General features: G+C 44.4%; 1 protein-coding gene across 2 annotated transcripts; it reads left to right on the forward strand.

The window, feature by feature from the left end:
- Positions 1–285: 285 nt before the first annotated feature.
- Positions 286–12,781, forward strand: mst1rb (macrophage stimulating 1 receptor b). 2 transcript variants are annotated; one of them, XM_029827279.1, is made up of 21 exons: positions 290–521; positions 2,377–3,674; positions 5,080–5,256; positions 5,331–5,453; positions 5,895–6,065; positions 6,595–6,755; positions 7,120–7,255; positions 7,329–7,465; positions 7,745–7,924; positions 8,006–8,105; positions 8,356–8,574; positions 8,662–8,808; positions 8,959–9,112; positions 9,267–9,356; positions 9,452–9,667; positions 9,915–9,995; positions 10,087–10,268; positions 10,403–10,512; positions 10,596–10,761; positions 10,879–11,015; positions 11,767–12,781. In XM_029827279.1, exons 2-21 carry the CDS (start codon positions 2,469–2,471, stop codon positions 11,996–11,998), a joined length of 4,125 nt encoding a protein of 1,374 aa, XP_029683139.1. In that variant the 5' UTR covers positions 290–521; positions 2,377–2,468; the 3' UTR covers positions 11,999–12,781. The 2 variants fall into 2 exon arrangements, with proteins under 2 accessions (XP_029683140.1, XP_029683139.1); XM_029827280.1 differs by lacking the exon at positions 11,767–12,781 and having other exon boundaries at positions 286–521; positions 10,596–10,815; positions 10,879–11,012.
- The last annotated feature ends 8,065 nt before the right edge of the window (positions 12,782–20,846 follow it).

Here is a 20,846-nt window from a genome sequence, read left to right on the forward strand (position 1 = left end):
AGGCTCTGGTGCCTAAAGGATGAAGCAGGTTCACTCTTGTGACGTAAATATTGAATTAATAGATCACCTGTCCTGACGTGATCGCGACAGCCCCACTCATAACACATGAAAAGACATGAAAAGGTAAAGTTTAGTTTCATTATCAACCACCGTTCACTCTTCTTTCCTTGCCATACATTCTTTATATCCTCTTAAGAAACGTTTGCGTCGGCTACTGAAATGGTGATTTAAGGTGCACATAAATGCGTCGTGCGTCACAGAGCGCACAGCTTGTGCCGCTCGCACCGCGGGGAGGAGCCAGAACAGCCAGTAACAGAGCTACTCATACTGGGAATTCCAGTCAAATCCGAAACCAGAACAGTTTTACACCCTGGGCTTCTCCGGGAAGCTTTTGATTTATTTATTTATTTTTTGTAAAAGTGAACGTAATCCTGAACTTTACGGTCTACAAAACCCGCTGTTCGGCCGCCAAAGAGAAGCAGCGTTTCATCCCCGAAGAGGACGGAGTCTAACCTGCACAGGTAGGCTGACAGTATCACAGTACACACAGGAGTCTTCTCAACTGTGCTGCTTAGGACCATTCATTCTTGAATTTAGCTCAGTTTCGGTCCATAAATGCTACGGTTTTTGTCACGATCAGTGAAAAATCCGTTTGTTCAAATAGAAATGGAACTTTATTAATCCGGTTCTGTATAATCCCAGCATGAACTTGTTCATAATCACAATTTCCCCTAATCTTTGAGTGTATTCTTTGTAGATAGACATGAGTCCATAATGTACAGCCTTAAATATGATTAAAGCAGCACTGCTACACTTCTCCCATCTTTAAAAGCAGGAGAACGAACCTGTAGATAAGAACCATCTAGCAAACATATCACAGGTCCAGAGATAAGGCAGGGCTGAGTTATGCTTGCAGGTGGATTCCATGATGAATTATTGATTGATTTCTCATCTGTCATGGTCACAATGCTGCATATGTAGTGTTGTTGTGTCTGTGATGGGTAAACACAGCACCCCGGGGGGCACAAATGCATAAATTCACTGGGAATGTGTCCCAAACCATCAATTGTTTGAGAAGCAGATTGCATCTTGAGATCCCTGTGGATTCCTATGTGGCGATCGATTCCATCCAGACGGCCATTCTCTCTCCAATTATACTTAACCAATGTACCAGAGAGCAAGGCACCACTGGTGCGTATTGTAACCAAACGCACGCGGTTCAAATGTCATTGCTCCTCCTGAAATGCACAGTTGAAGAAGTTTGTCAGGATAGAATAACTGGTCAATGGACATCATCGGGTCATAGAGGACGGTAGAATCCTGTGGAATTTAACAGGCAAAACTGGTTCTGGAGGTGCGGAAGTGTGTTTTTAAGACATGGATGCAGTCCTGGAATAGACCGCTGAATGGAAAAGTTTCAACCATTTGCTTTATTAACCATGAACATAAGGAAAGTCAATCAGTGTCATTACTATGTATACCCATGTCCTGACACCTTTGCCCGAGTTTCACATGAGGCTCCCAATGTTAAAATGTAACGCGCCACTTGGAGGGTTTTATGAATTATTGATGTGTAAACCAGCAGGCATTAAAGATAAATATGCTTTAATGACCTAAATATGGATCATAATTTAATTCTACTCCTGCTGCTGCAAGAAAAACCAACAACTTTTTTTTTCTTCACTTCAAATGGAACGTGTTGTCTTATGAGCATCAGCCCGTGCACATCTTTCCTCATGAACAGCACGAACTGGCTGTGACAGGAATGCAAAGTAGCGAGGCTGCGGCTGCGTGAATACGGCTTTACCATAATGTGTCTGGTTAATGATCCACCAAACATTGTCCATGATGGAGATCCGGCTCAGCATTTGAAACTCCTGTGTGGAGCTGGCTGCTGTTCCGATCCTGGTGTCCCATACACACCATGTAATATTGTTATTACCAAACACATTGTTTTTCTTGGTGATCTTTGCTGTAATGATTGTTTTATTACACTTGACTTTATGGACATAAGTCAACAGAAGCTTTTTATCTTTTTACGACAGCTCTGTGTCCAATGTCCTCAAATACTTCCAGATTTTCATCATTGAGGCACAAACCTGAACACTGCCTCCACCATGTATTAAATATTAAATAGATAAATACATATTCAAATTAATATCTGCCCTTTAGTTATTTGAGGGTGTTTTGCTTCGCAGAAAATAAACTAGATGAGATATATTAAATAATTTTAGACTCTGACATGAGTCAGAAAACCACATGGTCTAGAGTTCACGTTCATTTTACACATAGATCTCTTCTGTGTTTTGCTGAAGATGGAGATGCTCAACTTTAGGCAAAACACTGACATATTTGAACTTGTTTGTCTTCAACCAGGCATTAGTGGCTGCTCTTCAGGATGCTCTTGAGCTGGCAGCAGACCTGGAGGTAACCCCACACAGTCTGTGCCGCTGCACCACAGAGTGGAGATGGTCCACTGGACCTCACAGTGGTGGACATGCGTCTGGCTTCAGACCCTGCTGGCCTTCACCTGGACCACCTCCTCCACACCGGCGCCCAGCCCCGTCAACTTCTCTGTGGTTTACACCATGCCTTTCTTCCAAGCGGGAGGCCCCATCCAGAACATAGTCAACAACTCCTTTTACCAGGAGGTTTATGTGGCTTCTCAGAATGTGATCGAAGCTGTCAACCAGAGTTTGGAGAAGGTATGGGAGCTCCGCACCGGGCCGGTGGGAAGCCCTGAGTGTAAGATATGTGATTTATGCAACACAGACAAGGATCCCAGCTTCTTAGAGGACACAAACAATGAAGTTTTGCTGCTGGATACTCTGTTTATGTATTTGTACACTTGTGGAAGCTCTCAGTATGGCGTTTGCTATTTCCACCAACTTAACTCGACCGGAGAGCCGCCGTCTCTGTCCAAGTGTTTGTATCGAAAGAAATCAAACTCTGCTGCCTACTGTCCCGACTGTGTGGCCAGTTCTCTGGGCACCAAGGTCACGATGGTCGAAGAAGGTCAGACGGTCTACTTCTTTGTTGCCACCACCGTCAACGACAGTGTGACGCAACGCTACGGAAGGAAGTCCTTGTCAGTGCGCCGACCACTGGCCACGGAGGACGGCTTCTACAGCGATGTGCGTGGCCTCACCGTCCTCCCAAGCTTGAGGAATACTTATCATATCGAATATGTCTACAGCTTCTTCACCCAGGAGTTTGTCTTTTTTCTCTCGGTTCAAAGAGAGAGCCCCGATCAGGAGTCATCTCCGTTTCAGACCCGCCTGGGCCGTCTCCCCCGGAATGAATGGGAGATGAAGCGGTACCGTGAGGTGATCTTGGAGTGCCGGTTTGAACCAAAACGCAGGAGGAGGACTGTGGGTAGTGAACCCTATAAAGATGTGGTCTACAATGTGGTCCAGGCAGCCCACTTTGGCAAAGCAGGAAGGGAGCTGGCAGAGGAGTTGGGGGCAGAGGAGGAGGATGATATCCTCTATGGGGTGTTTGCTGTTACAGATGACAATGGTGTTACCGAACACGACTCGGCCCTTTGCGCCTTCCCCGTGGACAACGTGAACAAAGCCATCGCAGACGGTGTGGACGACTGCTGCCAGTCTGGGCCAGAGCAGCTCTCCAGGGGGCTCTGCCATTTCCAGCCTTGTGAGAGCTGCCCACACGAGGTGAGTTTGAAGTTGTGACTGTTTCATTTCTGCTCTGTTCTTCTTCCGACATTTGTATTTTTGCTAGCTTTGCACCGCCAAGAGCTGGAGCAGTGTTGTGGTAATCTCCTGGAAAAACAGGCTATTTTTGGGCTTTCTCCATTATTAATGTATTAATAATCTAATTATCGGCTTTTCGAGGGTTCAGACCCAATCGCAGATGCTGAAACTCTTGGTCTGGGAACCTTTAAAGTTTATGTTGGGGGTGATGAGAAAGAATGTGGAGCTTACTGACTTAGATGATTCATGTGTTTCCAGCAGTGCATCAATCAGATTGGGAACTAAAAATAACAAGCACAGTTTCCTTCAAGTGCGGTTATCCTATTCTTAAAGATAACTATTTGTTTTTAAGTCTTAATCATCTGGACATTAAGTCATAAATCAGTTAAAACTGTTTTTGTGTGCCTGAGTCTGTTGACATTCAAGCCACATACATATTTCCCATAATGCCATTGTTGTTTTAAATGTGATCACTGTTTGGGTGGTAGGATGCAGTAAGACTTCCTGTTGCCTAGTTTGGAAAAGGTAATTTTTTGCTTTTTTTCCCCGTTCCTCACGCCCGAGTTGGTCTTTTACCTCCGTGTCTGTGATTTTATTCTCTGTGAGCTGTCTTACAGAAACACAATCACACTCACACAGAAACAAAAGCTGAACATTTCCCTCTTCTAATTTTAGCTGTCAGATTAAAACACAAAGGCCGTTTTAATTAGCACGTTCTCTGCTTTAAATGTTATTTTGACTTTTTGTCTTCTGTGGAATTGCTTGGAAAGATCAACTTCTCCCTCCAGGCTAATTATGATGTTTCAGGTCAGTGGGATTTTCCACCCTTCTGAACTCCTCTTTTTGCATTTCTTACCGATGAAATGTTGTTGCCTCCGAACCAATAGGATTTTGGTACCTGTCATCACCCCAGTTTTCAATTTTCAGCAGCTACTATAATGAAACAAATAATAAGATAAAATGAATCAACTCCTTTAGCCTTTAATCTGTTTTTTCATGGCTGCTGCAGTGGGTGATTCCATCATTGCATTAAGGTTCTGGTTTAAAAACAAGGTTCTGGCCCGTGTGATTGTTCCTGCATCTGCATGGATTTTCTACAGCTTCTGCATCAATTCCCCGCGGTACTATGACCTCCTCCTCTAATCCATAGACATCCAGGCCACCTTAATTGATGCTTCCAATTTGCCCGTAGGGAAAAATGTGAGACAAAGGTTGTTTGTGTCAGTGTGTTTGGCCTTGTCCTGAAATCCGTCATCTACTGAGGACGATCTGTAAATGTCGTTATTGATAGTGCTACATTAGCATCTTCTGATCACTCCTGATGTCGTATTGAGCGAAACTTTATTCTGATGTTTGTTTGTGCCAGAGCATGGAGAACAACGCCACCTGCAGAGACCAGCCCACCATGGTGTCAAAGCCGTACTACAGGGTGGATCTCTTCAACAGGCAGATGACAGACGTCCTGCTCACGTCTCTACTGGTCACCACCATTGAGAACAAGACGGTCGCCCATATCGGCACCTCCACTGGACGCCTGCTACAGGTTCATCTTGATTCATGAAATTTACCTCAACTTATATGGGATGTAATAATAATCAGATGTGTTTTCGTTGACAGCTTGTTCTAACAAGATCCAGCCCCATTATCTTTGCTAATTACTCTCTTGTGGAGAACCAGAGGGTCTCATCGATCGCTGCTGTTTACTCATCAGAGTATCTTCTCTTTGTGGTTGGAGACAAGGTACAGCAAAATAGGCTTGCCTTTAAATAAGAGTAAAAGCATCATATCACACAGAGGTCTGTGAAGATGTACAATGTCGGAAAATGTCGAGAGCATGAAGCAACATTGGTGTCAGGGTGGAGGTTAAACCATGTTCTTTCCTGCATTCCTGCCCAGTGCATGCTGGGATTGGTGTATCCCCTGTGACCTGAAGAATGACCCAGTGTCTAAAGAAAATCTATACATTTGGAAAGGACTGAGAGTAATCTCATAGGCCTTGTCTTGCATTTAATTCATTAAATCAATCTTCAATTGTCTTAGCTTGTTTGATTTCATAGGAAATCAATAGCTGTCTGTGCAATAGTGGTGGGTTCTCTTTTCCTGACTCTCTGCTCATTAGGAATATTGATGGTTTTATATGTTCCCATGTCAGCATGTGACTTTCATAATTTTCTGTTTCAGATGATCCAAGTGCCCCAGAGAGGACCAGGCTGCCAGCACTTCCTCACCTGTGCCGTGTGCCTGACGGCGCCTAAGTTCGTGGGCTGTGGCTGGTGCTCTGGCGTGTGTTCCTGGGAGAGCGACTGCGACCATCACTGGAGGAACGATTCCTGTCCTCCTGGAATCACGGGGGTGAGCCTTCCTTCAAGTCACAAACATAGAATTTCTTGCCAATAGTGTTGGACTGAAAAAAATCACCACATGTAGAAGTCAATAAATGCACGTTTATTAAAAACTCATCAGTAAGTTAAATCTGATGAAAGAACAGCAAAAGTACCAAAAGGCAAAGAAAAAAGGGCTGGAGACTCCAGGGATTAGGGGGAAAAACTCAAAGCAGCTGCAAAGGCAGGCACAGGTTACAAAAGGTGAAACAAAACGTGCAGGGAACTGGAGACTGGCTGTCTCTCAGACAGAAAAAACAGGCATAACATGCAGAATTATCTGGAACCAGAGGGAAACCAGCTCCAGCCTTTTAAAGAGAATTGATTAGTCACTGGCTGCAGCTGGTTTAGATGCTCCTGCGGGACTCCTGGTCAGATGAGCCTGATGAGGGTCTCAAGAACAAGAATAGGAAGAAGGAACAGGGAGAGAGAGGATGAAAACACGTCACAGAATAACCCAGAAAAGCCAGAGCATGACAGACATGTATCTACTGACACAGTTCTTCCCCCGGACTGCTCCTCCTGACGGTCAGACAGAGCTGACGGTGTTCGGTTGGGAGTTTCAGTCCCCTTTGAGACCTGCCATCACTTCCAGAACCCACCAAGTGCGACTGGGACAAACCGCCTGCACCGTGCTTCCTGCCAAAAGCAATAACAGCCAGTGAGTAGACGTGCAGCTCCTGTTCTTCTTCATGAAAGCATTTATTTCTGTTGATTTTTAAACAGACTTGTTGCAGCCTGAGATCAGAACTCAGGGTCGTGGTATTAAAAACGAGTGGCACACATGCTGGCCTCATAGCCTTGCACAGTTTTCTGTTCCTAGCAGGGATTAAAGGCTCCAAACCCACCCTGGACCAACCTCTGTGGGTGGTCAAAATTTTCCTGACCCTATGAGACGCATAAATGGTCTTAGTTTTTCTCTCCTATAATGTTCATGTCCAATAATTTACTCCAGAATAAGTAAAGGTGAGACGTTTGGAAGTTTGAATATTGATGTTACAATAGTGTTTTGTCTTGCTTCCTAGTCTGGTTTGTAAGATTCGCATAGGGACGATGGAGCTGTTCAGACCCGTCAACATAACAGTGGAAGTGCACGAGGGCAAAGCGGAGGGACGCTACTCTATTGACGGGAAGGCGGAAATGTCGGGATTCACATTTGTGGTAACGATCACTAGAGTTGCTACTATTCAATATCTTCATCAAATGTGATAACAGCAGAATAAAATCCCTCCAGATACCCAACATCACTGAAATCCAGCCCAATTACGGGCCCCGTATTGGGGGAACGCTCATCACAGTGACTGGATCGCACCTGGATTCTGGGAAGACCAGGAAGGTCACGCTCAATGAAGTGCTTTGTCCGATAAAGAGGTCTGAATGTCTCCCTGTAGCTGGTGCATGAGCTGGAAGCCTTACATAGTTGCTAAGCTAAGCTAAGCTAAGCTAAGCTAAGCTAAGCTAAGGAGAAGAGTTTATGGCCACATTTTACTACAGTGGGGCAGTAAGCGAACATTTTTGTGTGGAATAATTAAAGGGATTGACTTCCATAGACTGACCTGTCTTATACAGAGTATATTCTAAATGCTGACGTCTTTTTTGTGTAGTACAGTAGGCTTAGCTTGTAATTAACATTCCTCCATCTCCCTGCAGAGTCACGCAGCCCAAAGGCAACGTGTCCTCCATCATTTGTCTGTCCCAGCACATCTCAGAGGTCAGGGATGTTCCGCTGAGCGTCTTCATCGACAAGTCCCCCATTCTTACCACAAAGGTGTTTTATTATAAAGAAAACCCAACGATCACAGCCGTCCTGCCCGACTGTAGCTTTGATAGGTAAGTCGGTAATTTTCTCACCGGACACTCAGTTTGTCTGTTCGCCGGCCCAAAATAACCAGTTGTTTGTCTGAATTGCAGGGGTTCGAAGATTGTGATTGAGGGGGAGAACCTGGACTCTGTTTATCGCACTATCGTCCGCTTCAAACCCAATGAGAGCCATTTAAAGCCTGTGACAAGGGTACAGTGGTCACCATAATGCGCTGGACATACAGTAGATACAAATTAAAGCAGTTTTTAGAGTTACTTCATTTGCCTTTAGCTCCCTGCTGTGTTTATAAACCTGTCGGCCAGTCCAAATGTTCCGCTCCCCGACCAGAAAGGTTTATGTTGTGTGTTTTTGTGTTGCATCGTCGTGTCTTAAATATTCCATGTGCCTATAATTTTTGGTGTTTTGCGTAACTGAGGTGACATCATACTTTTCTCTTCAGGAGTGTGTTGGGAATTCCTCTCCAACGAAGATGGAGTGTTTCACGCCAGAGTTTCCCAGGGATGAGACGGAGGAAGGAGAGCTTTCCTTCGACATGGACGGGGCTTTGGGACTTTGGAATAAGGAGTTTTCCTACCACCCCTATGGCCAGCCCATACCGTTTGAAACAGAGGGACACGTGCTGAGTTTGTACCCGGGGTTTGATGAAGTATCGCTACATGTGAGTGAGCCCACCGAGGCAAGAATTAAAGCGACACCGTGACATCCATCAGAGTAGACGTGATCCTCGTGCCGCCTCTGTTCCCAGCATCAGAAGCTGAATCTGGTGAGCTCCTGCATGACCATCGTCATGACCATGGCTGGTGTCAACTGTGATGCTAAAGTCCTGGACAATGAGATCACCTGCAGGATCCCCAAAAACATGAGCATCCCCAGTGAAGGGCTGCCAGTGAAGGTCGGGCAGAGTAGCGGGCCAAATTGAAATCCTTCATTTCTCCTGACCGGCTCGTGTCAGACAGAGAACACAGCCAGGGTCACTGTAAACAGCTTCGATAATTATTAAGCTGCCGTTCTCTTTTTTTTGTCTCTGGACTTTGATTTCCAGATTTCCATCAATGGCCAGATCCACAACGTGGGCACGGTGGTGAGGGTCAGCAACCACTACATGGTGGGCATCGTCCTGGGGATCCTGGCTGCTCTGGTGGCAGGGGCGGTGCTGGCCTTTCTGGTCATGAAGCACCTCAGGAAGAAGAAGAAAGGTGGGCCGCTGTCCTCCCTCTGGACCTTGGCCTGACCTGGGAGATTTGTAATTTGTGGAAGTCTTTCAACTAGAACATCTTTGTCACCGCTGAGGACGTACAAGTGTTCCTCCGCAGAGTTGATGATTAAAAAGAGTTATGAAATCTTTTTCAGCTATGATGATAGAGAACCGGCTGTCACAAACTGCCACCCGCTCCGGTGCCAATAATGTAGAGATGATGCCTGTTGGAGACTACAGAAGAGGTGGCTGTACATCTGTGGGATTTCCTCTGACACTTGTGGACCCCTCCTGTTGGACCTTTAAAGGACATCTTACACTTTGTCTTGTCTTTTACTAGTGGCGACCCTGAATCCTCCCACGCCCCTGTCTGGATCGGCGGGCTTCCCAAGCTTGGCTTATGCTACTGGCAGCATCGATCCCACTCTCACCCCTCTCATTCCCCCAGACAAAATCTCCATCTCAAATTTTAGGCCGGAATTGTTGGAAGAGGTGAAAGATGTTCTAATTCCTGCAGAGATGCTTGTTGTGCAGCACCATCGAATCATAGGAAAAGGTATAAAAGTTCACAACCGTTTATCTGAAACAATTTATTTACCATTTATCTATCTATCTATCTATCTATCTATCTATCTATCTATCTATCTATCTATCTATCTATCTATCTATCTATCTATCTATCTATCTATCTATCTATCTATCTATCTATCTATCTATCTATCTATCTATCTATCTATCTATCTATCTATCTATCTATCTATCTATCTATCTATCTATCTATCCATCCATCCATCCATCCATAGGTCATTTCGGAACTGTCTATCACGGCTACTTTGCAGACTGCAACAGCAGAGAAATCCACTGTGCTGTCAAGTCTTTAAATAGTGAGCAACATCTGTTTCTTTGATCTTGCGTCGGCTTTCTTCAGATTGTTTACCTTTAAATGGAATCCTTTCTATATGTATAATTCATCAGGAATAACAGATGCGGAGGAAGTGGAGCAGTTCCTGAAGGAGGGCATCATCATGAAGGGCTTCCATCACTGTAACGTCCTCTCTCTTCTCGGGATCCTTCTGCCTCAAGAAGGGCTCCCTCTAGTGGTGCTGCCCTACATGAAACACGGGGACCTGCGGCACTTCATCCGCTGTGATAAGAGGGTGAGGAGAGGAGAGGGCGGCTAAACTAAAACCATGGAAATGAAACTAAAACCATTTGGTCATTACTGTGCAGCTTTTCCAACTGTTTTGATTCAGCCTTTTTTCTTTTTTAATCTGTTTTGGATTGGCTTTAGAACCCTACTGTGAAGGATCTGATCGGCTTCGGGCTGCAGGTTGCCACGGGAATGGAGTATTTGGCCCAGAAGAAATTTGTGCACAGAGATCTCGCTGCACGCAACTGCATGTAAGTCACGGACATGTGGGGAGCAGCAGCAGCGGCATCTTTCTCACTAGGCGCAAAAATGCTGTTTCATTTTCTGGGTTCAGGCTGGATGAGTCGTACACGGTCAAGGTGGCAGACTTTGGCATGGCCAGGGATGTTTTGGACAAAGAGTATTACAGCGTTCAGAATCACAGGAAGGCGAAGCTGCCCGTCAAGTGGATGGCCATCGAGAGTCTACAGACCCAAAAATTCACCTCCAAATCAGATGTGGTGAGAATTTGGAGCACAACCTGATATAAGAGAGGAAGATGCTCCACTGATACGGTATGTCAGCAGGCTCAAGCCTGAGAGTTCCTGTAAAGACTCTTCCCTCCCTCTCTGACGCAGTGGTCCTTTGGTGTTCTGATATGGGAGATGCTGACCAGAGGAGCGAGTCCCTACCCAGACGTGGACCCATATGATATAACACATTACCTCCTGAGGGGCAGGAGGCTTCCGCAGCCTCAGTTCTGCCCTGACCCTCTGTAAGAAAGACATTTTGTAAATATATATGTCATTTCCTTTTTATTATGATTTATATACTGCAGTAATGGGATTTTTAATTTGAAAAGAACAAAGTTCCCACACTAGGATGATGTTAGACGAGCCACTCAATGTCAGAACTGTACAGTGGCTCCTGACGAGAGTTTCTTTGGGAGTTAATGTGTACGTTTTCTTGACGCTTTGGAAAACACTGTAAGTGGGGCTCCTATAGGGCTCCTCACTAAGGAATAACCAGCATGTCGTACTGCTGTAATGATAAATCTGTTCAATGTAAGTTTTTAAACACTGACTTACAGGCTGACAGTGAATAAATCATCCATTTCAATTCTTTGTCAACTCAGGCTTTATGATACGGCCCTCATGGGTTAGGAAACGTGTCGCCCAAGGATGGATGTAGAGCACCATATGGCACCTTTAAACACATATGGTGACCTCTTTCTTGAAAACAAAGTCAAGAAAAACACAGCTGCAAACCTTTCAAAATGATTAACACTTATTTCTGTACAGCAGTGCAATTTTATTTCGTTTTTTAATTTGTTGCTTTCTCAGATTTGTGCCTTGCTGCCAACTGGTTCCAATTAGCATCCTTTCATTTATCGTAATAATAAAACCAGCCTTGTTGTTTTTAGATGCATTGAGATGAAACGGTTGTCTGACTTGAAATAAGTTAAAATGATGGGAAAAGAAACATGCTGACAATATGTGACACTGCGGTTCCTGTTGTGCTTCCAGGTATCGCATCATGCTGCAGTGCTGGGACCCCGATCCAGAGCTCAGACCCAGTTTTGCTACTTTAGTGTCAGCTGTGTCCGTCATTCTGTCCAATCTGGAGGGAGAACACTACATCAGCCTGAATGTGACCTACGTCAACCTGGACCAGCCGCGGCCCTACCCCGCCCTCACCGAGTCCGCTGACGAGTACGACTCCACGGATGCTGAGGATTCTGGATCGGCGTCTTCCTGACCTGCTCCTCTCTGCACTTAAACTTGTACCGCTGCTAATAAAGGGAGCACAAAACACCTCAGTCAGCCGTGACCACAGATCATCCTAGATGAACTCAGTACAGGGACGTTAGAAGGAGTCTGCAGCCCAGCGGAGCTCGTTCACTCCTGCAACAATGTGACAGTCAAGGGCGTCGACAGATTCAAAAGAATCTAAAAGTATTCATTAGACATTTGGTTTCTGTGTTATTTTGTACTAATAAAGCATCCATCCTCGCCTTGGCTGGCTCAACAGCGCTAGAACCAAGCTATTTGTGAACATTTCTTATGTTAGCAGCTAATTAACAACACTAATTTGTTAGACTTTCTTCAGAACAAATACAGTTTAAAGGCACATTTATGTGAGCGACAGATCTTGTACTTTACCCTGGATCTGCAGATTTTTAATCAGTGTTAGAGTAAACATTTCAAATTATTTTTATTACGACAAATAATTCTTTTCCCATGTCTGTGTAGGAGGTTGAGGCAGTTGCGACTGGGGAGGCAACATTTCCCCCTCTATCATAGTGTTGCTGAGGGTTCCAGCAGTGCAGCGCGTGTCTAATTATACTGAGATATTTGCTTCTAATTAGTTTACAGAGATGCAATTGTTCCGTCTACTTTGGATCCTATTGACCATAAGGTTCTCATTTAACGTCACCAACTTTCTTGCGCTCCTGACACACTGTTTTCAAGATAGTTTAATAAATTAAGATATTTATTTGTTTATAGATTTGTTCCCATGCTGTTGAGTAAATTTGAGAATTTATTCAAATTTAAATCTGCTACTTGCTGTTTTTATTGGACCAGACGTCCACCAGGGGTCAGTATTCTGCCACAAATGATGGTGATACGCGTCAACATACAACACAAACACTTTTTGCATAGTAACACAGCAACACAAGATCTCAACCTTAAACCCATTTTTAAAAAAAAAAAAAAAAAACACAGTTCCTCTGCCCATCACTTTTTACTTTAAACACCTGACAATAAATGACTGCGTTTTCCAACTCCAACCCACCCATTAACAGGTTTGTGGTGCACACACCACAGCACAGATGTCTCTCTCCCTCTCTCACACATGCAAACGAACATACAAACCACAGAGAAATAAACATGAGTCTTCTCTCTTTTGTGCTGCCAAGACCAAAAGTCAATCCCTGCATGGTGGACTCTTTCATATGCCAAAGGCATGTACAGCCACTGAGGCCAGCAAATGTGTGTGTGCGATCGTGAAGCTCTTATGTAGCAGACGGCAGAAACAAAAGCCACGAGGTGTCTTTTTCCTTTTTCTCGCCTCGTCTCTCCCTGTTGGCACTTTGGGAGCCATGAAAAAAGTGCACACTTCTTGTGCAAAAGGCCGGTCACCGCTACTCTCAGTGTCTATGATTTCCAGCATCCTGGCCATCAGGCTCCATGCACGAACGCTCCTCTTCTGTACCTTTATTTAGCTGTATATTTATAGTCCGTGACAGCTGGTGTCCGTTGTTAGGAGAGCAGTAAATATTTAGACATCCTATGTGTAATATGACTGCGTCATTGCAGGCTCTATGAATAACTACTGCTCAAACGTGTCAGAAGTGTTCAAAAGTTTGGAAGGAGAAGAAGGAACGTGTGAGACCTGTGTTACCTGACTGTCAGTGTAAGAGCTGGGCTAAATATTTCTGTTGATGGCAGAAGCTCACAAAAAGGAGGACCTGGAGCCAAACTGGGAGTCCGTTGGGTTTCAGCAGGACTCCGTGTGAAAGGTGTCCTGTGAGAAACCCGATGTGACCACCACGTAGGCCCCTCATCTTTTATTTCCCAGCAGGAAACAGTCCAAATGAGCAGAGACAGACACGGGTTCACCTGTTAGCCTGGGCAGATTCCTTCTGTCCATCTTTAGTGGCTGATCCTGGATTCATCTGCAGTTGTTAAAAGGACTTTACAGGCGCATAAATTAGATGCAAACATCCTGCAAAATGAGCCCTACGAGGTTTTAATGTGCTCAGTTTTGCAACCTTGCACTTTCATCCCAACACAACCAGCAAATTACCGACTTTACGAGGGACTCAAAACCGTTTTGGCAATATTAAAGTGCTCGGCCTTTAAACGGAGGCTTTTGAGGAAAGGAAAAACAGAACAAAATATTGTTGCACCTCTTTTGTTCCTAATTGTTACCTCTGGCTCTCAGTGCTACTGCATGGTTTGTTTTTTTTAATTTGCTGATTATTATGTAATGAGGAAATACCTTGTGGCTATATGCTAAACACCTCAAATGGCAACAAATGAGGTCAGTCGGAACATATGTCACTATTAGTATCTGGACTCTGCGCCTCCAAGTAAAAGTGTGAAAAAAAGGGGTTTAAAAAATGTAAACTGTTCTTTTACTGATCTTTTTAGCTGTAGGTGGCGCTGCAGTGGTGCGCTGATGTGTGAAATGATAATTAAAAAAAATCTATATTGTGATTTACATTGCAATGAACATTTTCATCATGCTAATGAATAAAAGTGACCATGTTTAAACAGCAAAATTCTCCTCAAGCGGGATGAAACCCATTCATGTTTACGCTGTTTACTCCTACTTTTCCGGGATCAGTTTATGGTATTTCGTATGTCCACCTACACATCAACACTTCCCAGTTGTTCCTGTGGGATTATGCTGAGTGACAGTTCAGCCTGCCCAGATTAGCTCCGACTCCTCTGAAATCCCAGAATCTTCCAACACTCTTTCGTGGCCTCCCAGAAATCCTCCCAACGCCCACACCTGAGATTTAACTTTTTCCTGACACCTCCTGGCTGAGGCGTCCTCCAAAAGGCTCCGTCTTCAGCTGCAGTGCCTCCTCCATCACTACCGTCATGAACATGTGGGAGCTTTCAGGGTTAGGGGACCCCTGAAGGACCACTTGGAGACAAGTGGTGGCTTCCATCTTCCCCACCTGGCAACCCTCCGCTCACACACTCCTCCTCTACCCCCCCAACGATCTGCAGGACTTTTGATTATGAAGTTGTGAAAAATCCTTCAGTCATTCCCACTTCTGCCGACTTGAAGCCCAATGAGCTGCAGCAGAGGAGAGGGATGTGTTGCTAGGCCGATGTGGGTTCAGCATTAGGAGGAAGAACTCTCTCAGGGGAGACCTGGTCCACATCAATGAGGCATTCATAATTTACACTTGTTTTGTTTTTGAGTTGGAGAAAAAAAATCAAACTTTGTCCAACCTGTGCTGACAGCAGAAAACAGATGTGCTCTGTCCAAGAGCAGCTCCTGAGCTTAAAACATCATGATGTTAAAAATATAGATTTTTATGCTTCCCAGGAGGTCTTTTTTTTGCAGTATTTTTTACCTGCAGGACATGGCATAGGTGTATGAGATCATTCTAGACTTGGACAACAGAGACTTTACAAAGCAAAAGCATTTTTAAAAGAAATCTATCATCCATCCTCTATAACACAGGAGGACAATCAAATACTGAGAGACTGACTTACTGCTTCTCAACTTTTAATGTTGGACTTCCAGCTATCCAGACTGAGAGCAAAGCAGGGGGATTAATGATTTCCTGTCCCCATTAATCTTTATCAGGCTGTGGCAGGCTTCCCAGGTGTCCACAGGGAGAAGTAAATTGTAAACTGGAGAGCAGAGATCTCAGTCCTTCAGGTCCATTCACACCTCCGCTCCGGAGTGCAGACTCTATTAAATTGTGGTGTGTGGAAGGTGCATTTAAGTGGTCGGGGTCCTGCTGGAATATGTAATAATGACAGCATGCTCCGATCAATCTGTTGCACCAGTAATAGAAAGTCATGTTTTTTCCTTTATATAGCGCCTGCGTCATGTCAGCACACAGGAAGAAAAGGGCGGCAGCAGGTCGGAAAGAAGCATATTGGGCCATGTTGGGTTTCCACTTTTGTTGATTTATTACCTGAGCTGGGAGGTTCCGTTAAAATCAGCTCCTGTTGCTCTCATTTGTTGCAGGAATTTCAATCAATGGATGAGGAGCTGATGCCGTAATAACTTTCTGAAAAATGATTTTTTTAATTTTGTATTTAAAAATGAGAGGGAATCCCAAAACAACAGGTCAGACCAGCTGAAGGCACCCTGCAGCCGAGCCAAAATCAGTTAATATTATTTTGGTTGCATTTTGCATGTCTCAATGTTTGCAGGCATTAAATCACAGAGGTTGTTTTTAAAGTCAACATCTAAAACACAGCTGGGAAGATATAATTCATATCACCTGAATAATTTAAGCAAAACGCCTCCCGAACAGGATCTTGATTAGTGCTTGTCCTTTTGACGGGGGACACGTGCAACATCTGAAATGCATTTAAAAGAAATGGGTTAAACACACTGTGAGGGGAACGGCTACCACTTGGATACATTGTTGTTACATTTTATTGCTGAAGAACTCCTCTAAAAATCCTTTTGGACACTGTGAAGTGATATTACCACCCTGGAAAACTGAGCTGAACCTATCAAAAAAAGACTCTTTTTCCATGTACGCACTGTAATAAAGCTGAGTTTCTTGTCTTGGAGGATATTAACTTCTTTCTTTATGTTTCTGAAAGCACCAGCAGTAAAAGAATGCATGAAGCAGGAGACTGCTGAGATAATGTACAGATAATCCCCTCAGTGGATATAAATAGTTGCAGGTAAAGACATTTTTTTATTAAAGCAAATATTGAGTCGCTGTTTGTTTAGTCCCAGGTTCATCCATCTTCTTGTTTTGTCACTAAGGAGGTGACAAAACTTTATTTTCTCTCTTTAAAACTACATTTTTTTTGTTTTCAACATCTGGGTTATTTTCTGATCTAACACAAAAGCCTTTTATCAAAAAAAAACCAAACAGATTTCCCAAATAGAGCTTGATATAAACCTCGAACCTGGACGCTCATGAAGTATTAATGAAGATCCTGTAAAACACTGTAAAACTTTAAAGGTTTATTTTCTCTGGACAGAATGGGCCTTTGGGCCACTTTTCCTCAACACACAGCATTAAACAAAAGAAGCAATATGACGTGGGAAAAAAAGGAAACCACAAATTTAACTTTGAAAAAAAAAAGTTGGACCAAGAGACAGAAAACAAGACAAAATAAGAAAAGAAAAAAAAGAACAAGAGTGGAAAAGTCTACCCCCCAAAAACAGGTATTTCAAAGTAAAACTATTGAATGAAAACCATTTTCCCAACCCCAAACAAATCAGACGTCTTTGTTTGGCCATCAGAATAAAAATGGAAGAACAGCTTCCAGCGTGTTGGCGGCTGGTTCCAGGTTCCAAAGACAGAGTTCAATTATGGACGTCTTTGTCCCTGTCCTGTTCCTTCAGCCCCGCATTGTGTCTCCTCACGGCTCGAGCAGAAAGAGTGATAAGCCCGTCCTAACGGACACCAAGTGGTGTGCAGGGTGATAACTCTGCAGCACAATGGGGGGGCGAGAGAGCACATATTTGGCTCATCTGTGTAATTGTCACGCTCGGTAATGGCGGCTTTCGCCTATTGTGCCTCCAGCTTTGATGGAAATTTCTTTTCGCCCCTTCATCTTCCACGTGCGTTATCTCAGAGGGACCTGCTGATGTGAGAGACAGCCCAATTTCCTCCAGTAATCATATTATCATAGCAGTTCATTTGCTCCGGTTAGTGAAGTGACGCCATTAGGCTGGCTCGGCTTTAACGGGTTCGACTCGACTTCTCGGTGACGGCCGAGTAAAAACCGTCTCCTGAACTATCAGATGCATCCTAGTTTCGAGTACTTATTTCTTTTAAACAGCTATAACTCTGCAAATCTAAAGATGTTCAAGCAGCCGGCGTCAGACTCTTCCCTCTTCCTCAGAAGAGCGAGACAGGTCTGCACACACCAGGGTGTTTTTAATGCATAGCAAACTCTCCTCTCCCCAATCCTCACACCCCGAACCACCCGAGCACCTGTTTACCATTCATGCTGATATATGTAGGTCTTGTATATTTCACGCTTTTGTGATCGGAGGTTCCCATTCGTCACCAGGAACACTGTGTCCTTTTCCTGCTGACTAGGGCGGCGCACAAACCTCATGAAGAAATCATCCGTCTTGCAAATCCTCCCAGCTTGTCACTTAGCACACTCTGCTTGCTGTCTATAATCAATAACCCATCAATGAGCACCACGTCCGGGGACAGCAATCTAACTGCTCTTCTTGTTTTCCCTCTTTTCCGCGCGAGAGTGCCGCGGCGGCACCAGGCCGACGCTCTGCCTCGCGCCGGCATCCATTTTTAATCATCGTATCTGGCCTCGCCGCTGCTCATCAAGTGCCCCGGCCTGCTGTCAGAGTCAGGGCTTGCAGAGAAGGATGAGAGCTCTTACTGCTGCGATGTGGAAATAGATGGGCCTTCACAGCTGCCCACCTCTCCTGCGTGTCTCTGGAGTGGCGCACTTTGTGACTGTTACATAAGGCGCTCGCAGCAGGCTCACATTCCGCTAACGTGCCCCTCGATTTGCTGGATCTCTGTCTAGGATTTTTCTTCAACAGCGTTTTCCTATGAGGACGGTGGAGGCCGCAGGTAAACGTCGTGACCTTACATTAAAGAGGCGTCACGTGTTGGAGACTTCCCGTGGTTTCGGTGCGCGCCTGAGTCAACGCTGGAGACCGCAGCAGATGGTGCCGCCTCTGTAGTGGGCTCAGCGGGGGGCTTCCATGGGACGCCGCAGACCTTTCGTCAGTGTCAATAATCCAGAGCAGGTCTGGTGGTTGGAAGGTGCAGATGGAGAGACGCCACCTGTGACGCCACTGCTTTGGGATGAGAGTTTACATGAGAAAACAATATGAGAAATAATAGAGATGGTCTCTAATCTAGACAGCGTTTGTGTGTGTGCATCTAGCGTGCCATCAAACATGGCGGTGCATCTACAGTGGTACGTGGGGGCGGGGCATCTAATGAGCGATTATACTGTATATGTATTCAATTATACTTACAGAATGTACTATGTAAACATATGACCATCCCATGCCATCTAATGTCTCAGTTAGCCCCCCGCAGTGCAAATACTCTCCCTTCATGCTTTGCTAATGTTACAAATGATCCAAGTGGAAATGCACCATCAAACCGACTGCTCTGCAGGCTCTGCATATTTAATTAAAGCAACAGTGTCCAGAAGCTGTTACTGCTGACAGCTGTGGCGCTGCTAACCACAGCGCTCATGGAGGTCAAAAGTGAAACTTTCTTTTAAAAAGAAAGGTGAGTGATGCGTTTGGATGTTTAAAAATGTGATATCCCGAGGCTTTTCACTAGCAGAAGACGAGGTAATGCCAACCATCCCTGCGCACAGGTGGCAGCCAACGCCTCAGGAGCCGAATACAGCAGCGGTTGTCATGGAAACAGATGACAGATTGATACAGACAGGCTTACAGCAGATTGGGGCCCTGTGGTCCAGCGTCTTTCATCTCTTTAAACATAAAACGTCTGCAGTCAGGGGACCAACTGGGATCCCAATCGAGCTGCGCTGACGTCAGCGTCGTTAAGGGGAAAACGCAGCAAATTATGCAGAATATGTAGCAAAGTCATGAGATGTGAGACTCCAGCAAATGACAGTGGCTTCTAAAACTAATGTAAAGCTGCAGCTCCTTCATCGGTGCAGCGGGAATTTGCATAATAATTACAACATGGCGAGGACGGTGAGGGAGGGAGGACAGCAGAACAAACTCTTGCCAGTCGAATAAGTGTAATTTAGCGTACAGTAAAAATAGCTGCCGCTTCCCCGGTCAGGCAACTATTTTGTTGTCTCACCGCTCAATTCATAAAGCCTCTCGCAGCGTCTGCAGTGCTGCCGGTTAAGAGATTCTTTATTATTAGCACATTAAAATAATATATGCTAATATATGCACATACATGCATCATAATATAAGGACAATTAAGCCATAAATACATGCAATTAGTCATTTTAGATTATTTACAATTTGGTGTGATTGTAATATTTTCATTTATGGCTGATACATTGACATGTTGTTCATATATTAGGAATTCTAAAGTATTTAAATACCTCCCCCCCCCGTAAATTTGCAGTGATGGAACGCACTGTAGAGAAAGATGTAACGCTCCAGCCACAGGAACAGACCTGTGCAGGTAGCCGTTCAGGCTGTTTATTCCAAGGTGCTGTCAGCAGTCTGTAAATCAGGCCGCGGATACATTATTCACAATGAACCTGGAGCTGCCGTTCATTTGCCCGTCAGCTTCCTGAGCCCATAAGCAAAGAAAGAAAATAAGATCAGCATTCTTCAAACTGCTTGCTGGGAAGAAAAGGTAAATTTGACAGCGTTTAACTTTCTACAGTCACACAGCTAAATTATTTAGGATGCTTTTGTTCTGTTTCTCATTGTGTTGGTTGAGAAAAGGCATTTTAGCTGAGCTCTACTGCCTGAAAATAAATCCGACAGGTGAGATACGCCGTTTTCGATGGGGTGGAATGTTCTAAAGCTATATTAGCACGTGTTGCACATTAGCTTTTAAGAAGAATTCACATCATTCCATCTGTGGTCAGCAAACTGTTTTAAATTGTGGATATTGAGTGAGATATCGTGAAAATGATTGACATAACCTGATAATAAAAATGCAAATGAGCCCCGCCATGAAATTACATTTGGATTTACCCTATCAAACACATCTATAATGCAAACATAAGCTTTGAAGTCTCCTCTCTGACATTTAATTATTCTAATTAGAGCCATTGTTATTTCTTAATACTGGTTGGCTGTGTTTGCGTTAACGTGGTTACACAACATTTAGAAATGTGGTATTGATTGTTGTTGCCACATCCGGATTTCTCCATGACTGAATATCAATGAGATGGCGAAATAAACCTTTAGTATATACATACATACATATATGTATAAA

The sequence above is a fragment of the Takifugu rubripes genome, chromosome 19, assembly GCF_901000725.2.
Source record: "Takifugu rubripes chromosome 19, fTakRub1.2, whole genome shotgun sequence".
In the NCBI taxonomy this organism is placed as follows: domain Eukaryota; kingdom Metazoa; phylum Chordata; class Actinopteri; order Tetraodontiformes; family Tetraodontidae; genus Takifugu; species Takifugu rubripes.

What these genes read in the sequence shown, in the direction of transcription:
- mst1rb (XM_029827279.1), top strand. Translation starts at nt 2,469, where the DNA reads ATGGTCCACTGGACCTCACAGTGGTGGACATGCGTCTGGCTTCAGACC. An exon ending in CCTCAGGAAGAAGAAGAAAG is followed by an intron (nt 9,113 to 9,266) that starts GTGGGCCGCTGT and finishes AATCTTTTTCAG; the next exon opens with CTATGATGATAGAGAACCGG. An exon ending in TCACCTCCAAATCAGATGTG is followed by an intron (nt 10,762 to 10,878) that starts GTGAGAATTTGG and finishes TCTCTGACGCAG; the next exon opens with TGGTCCTTTGGTGTTCTGAT.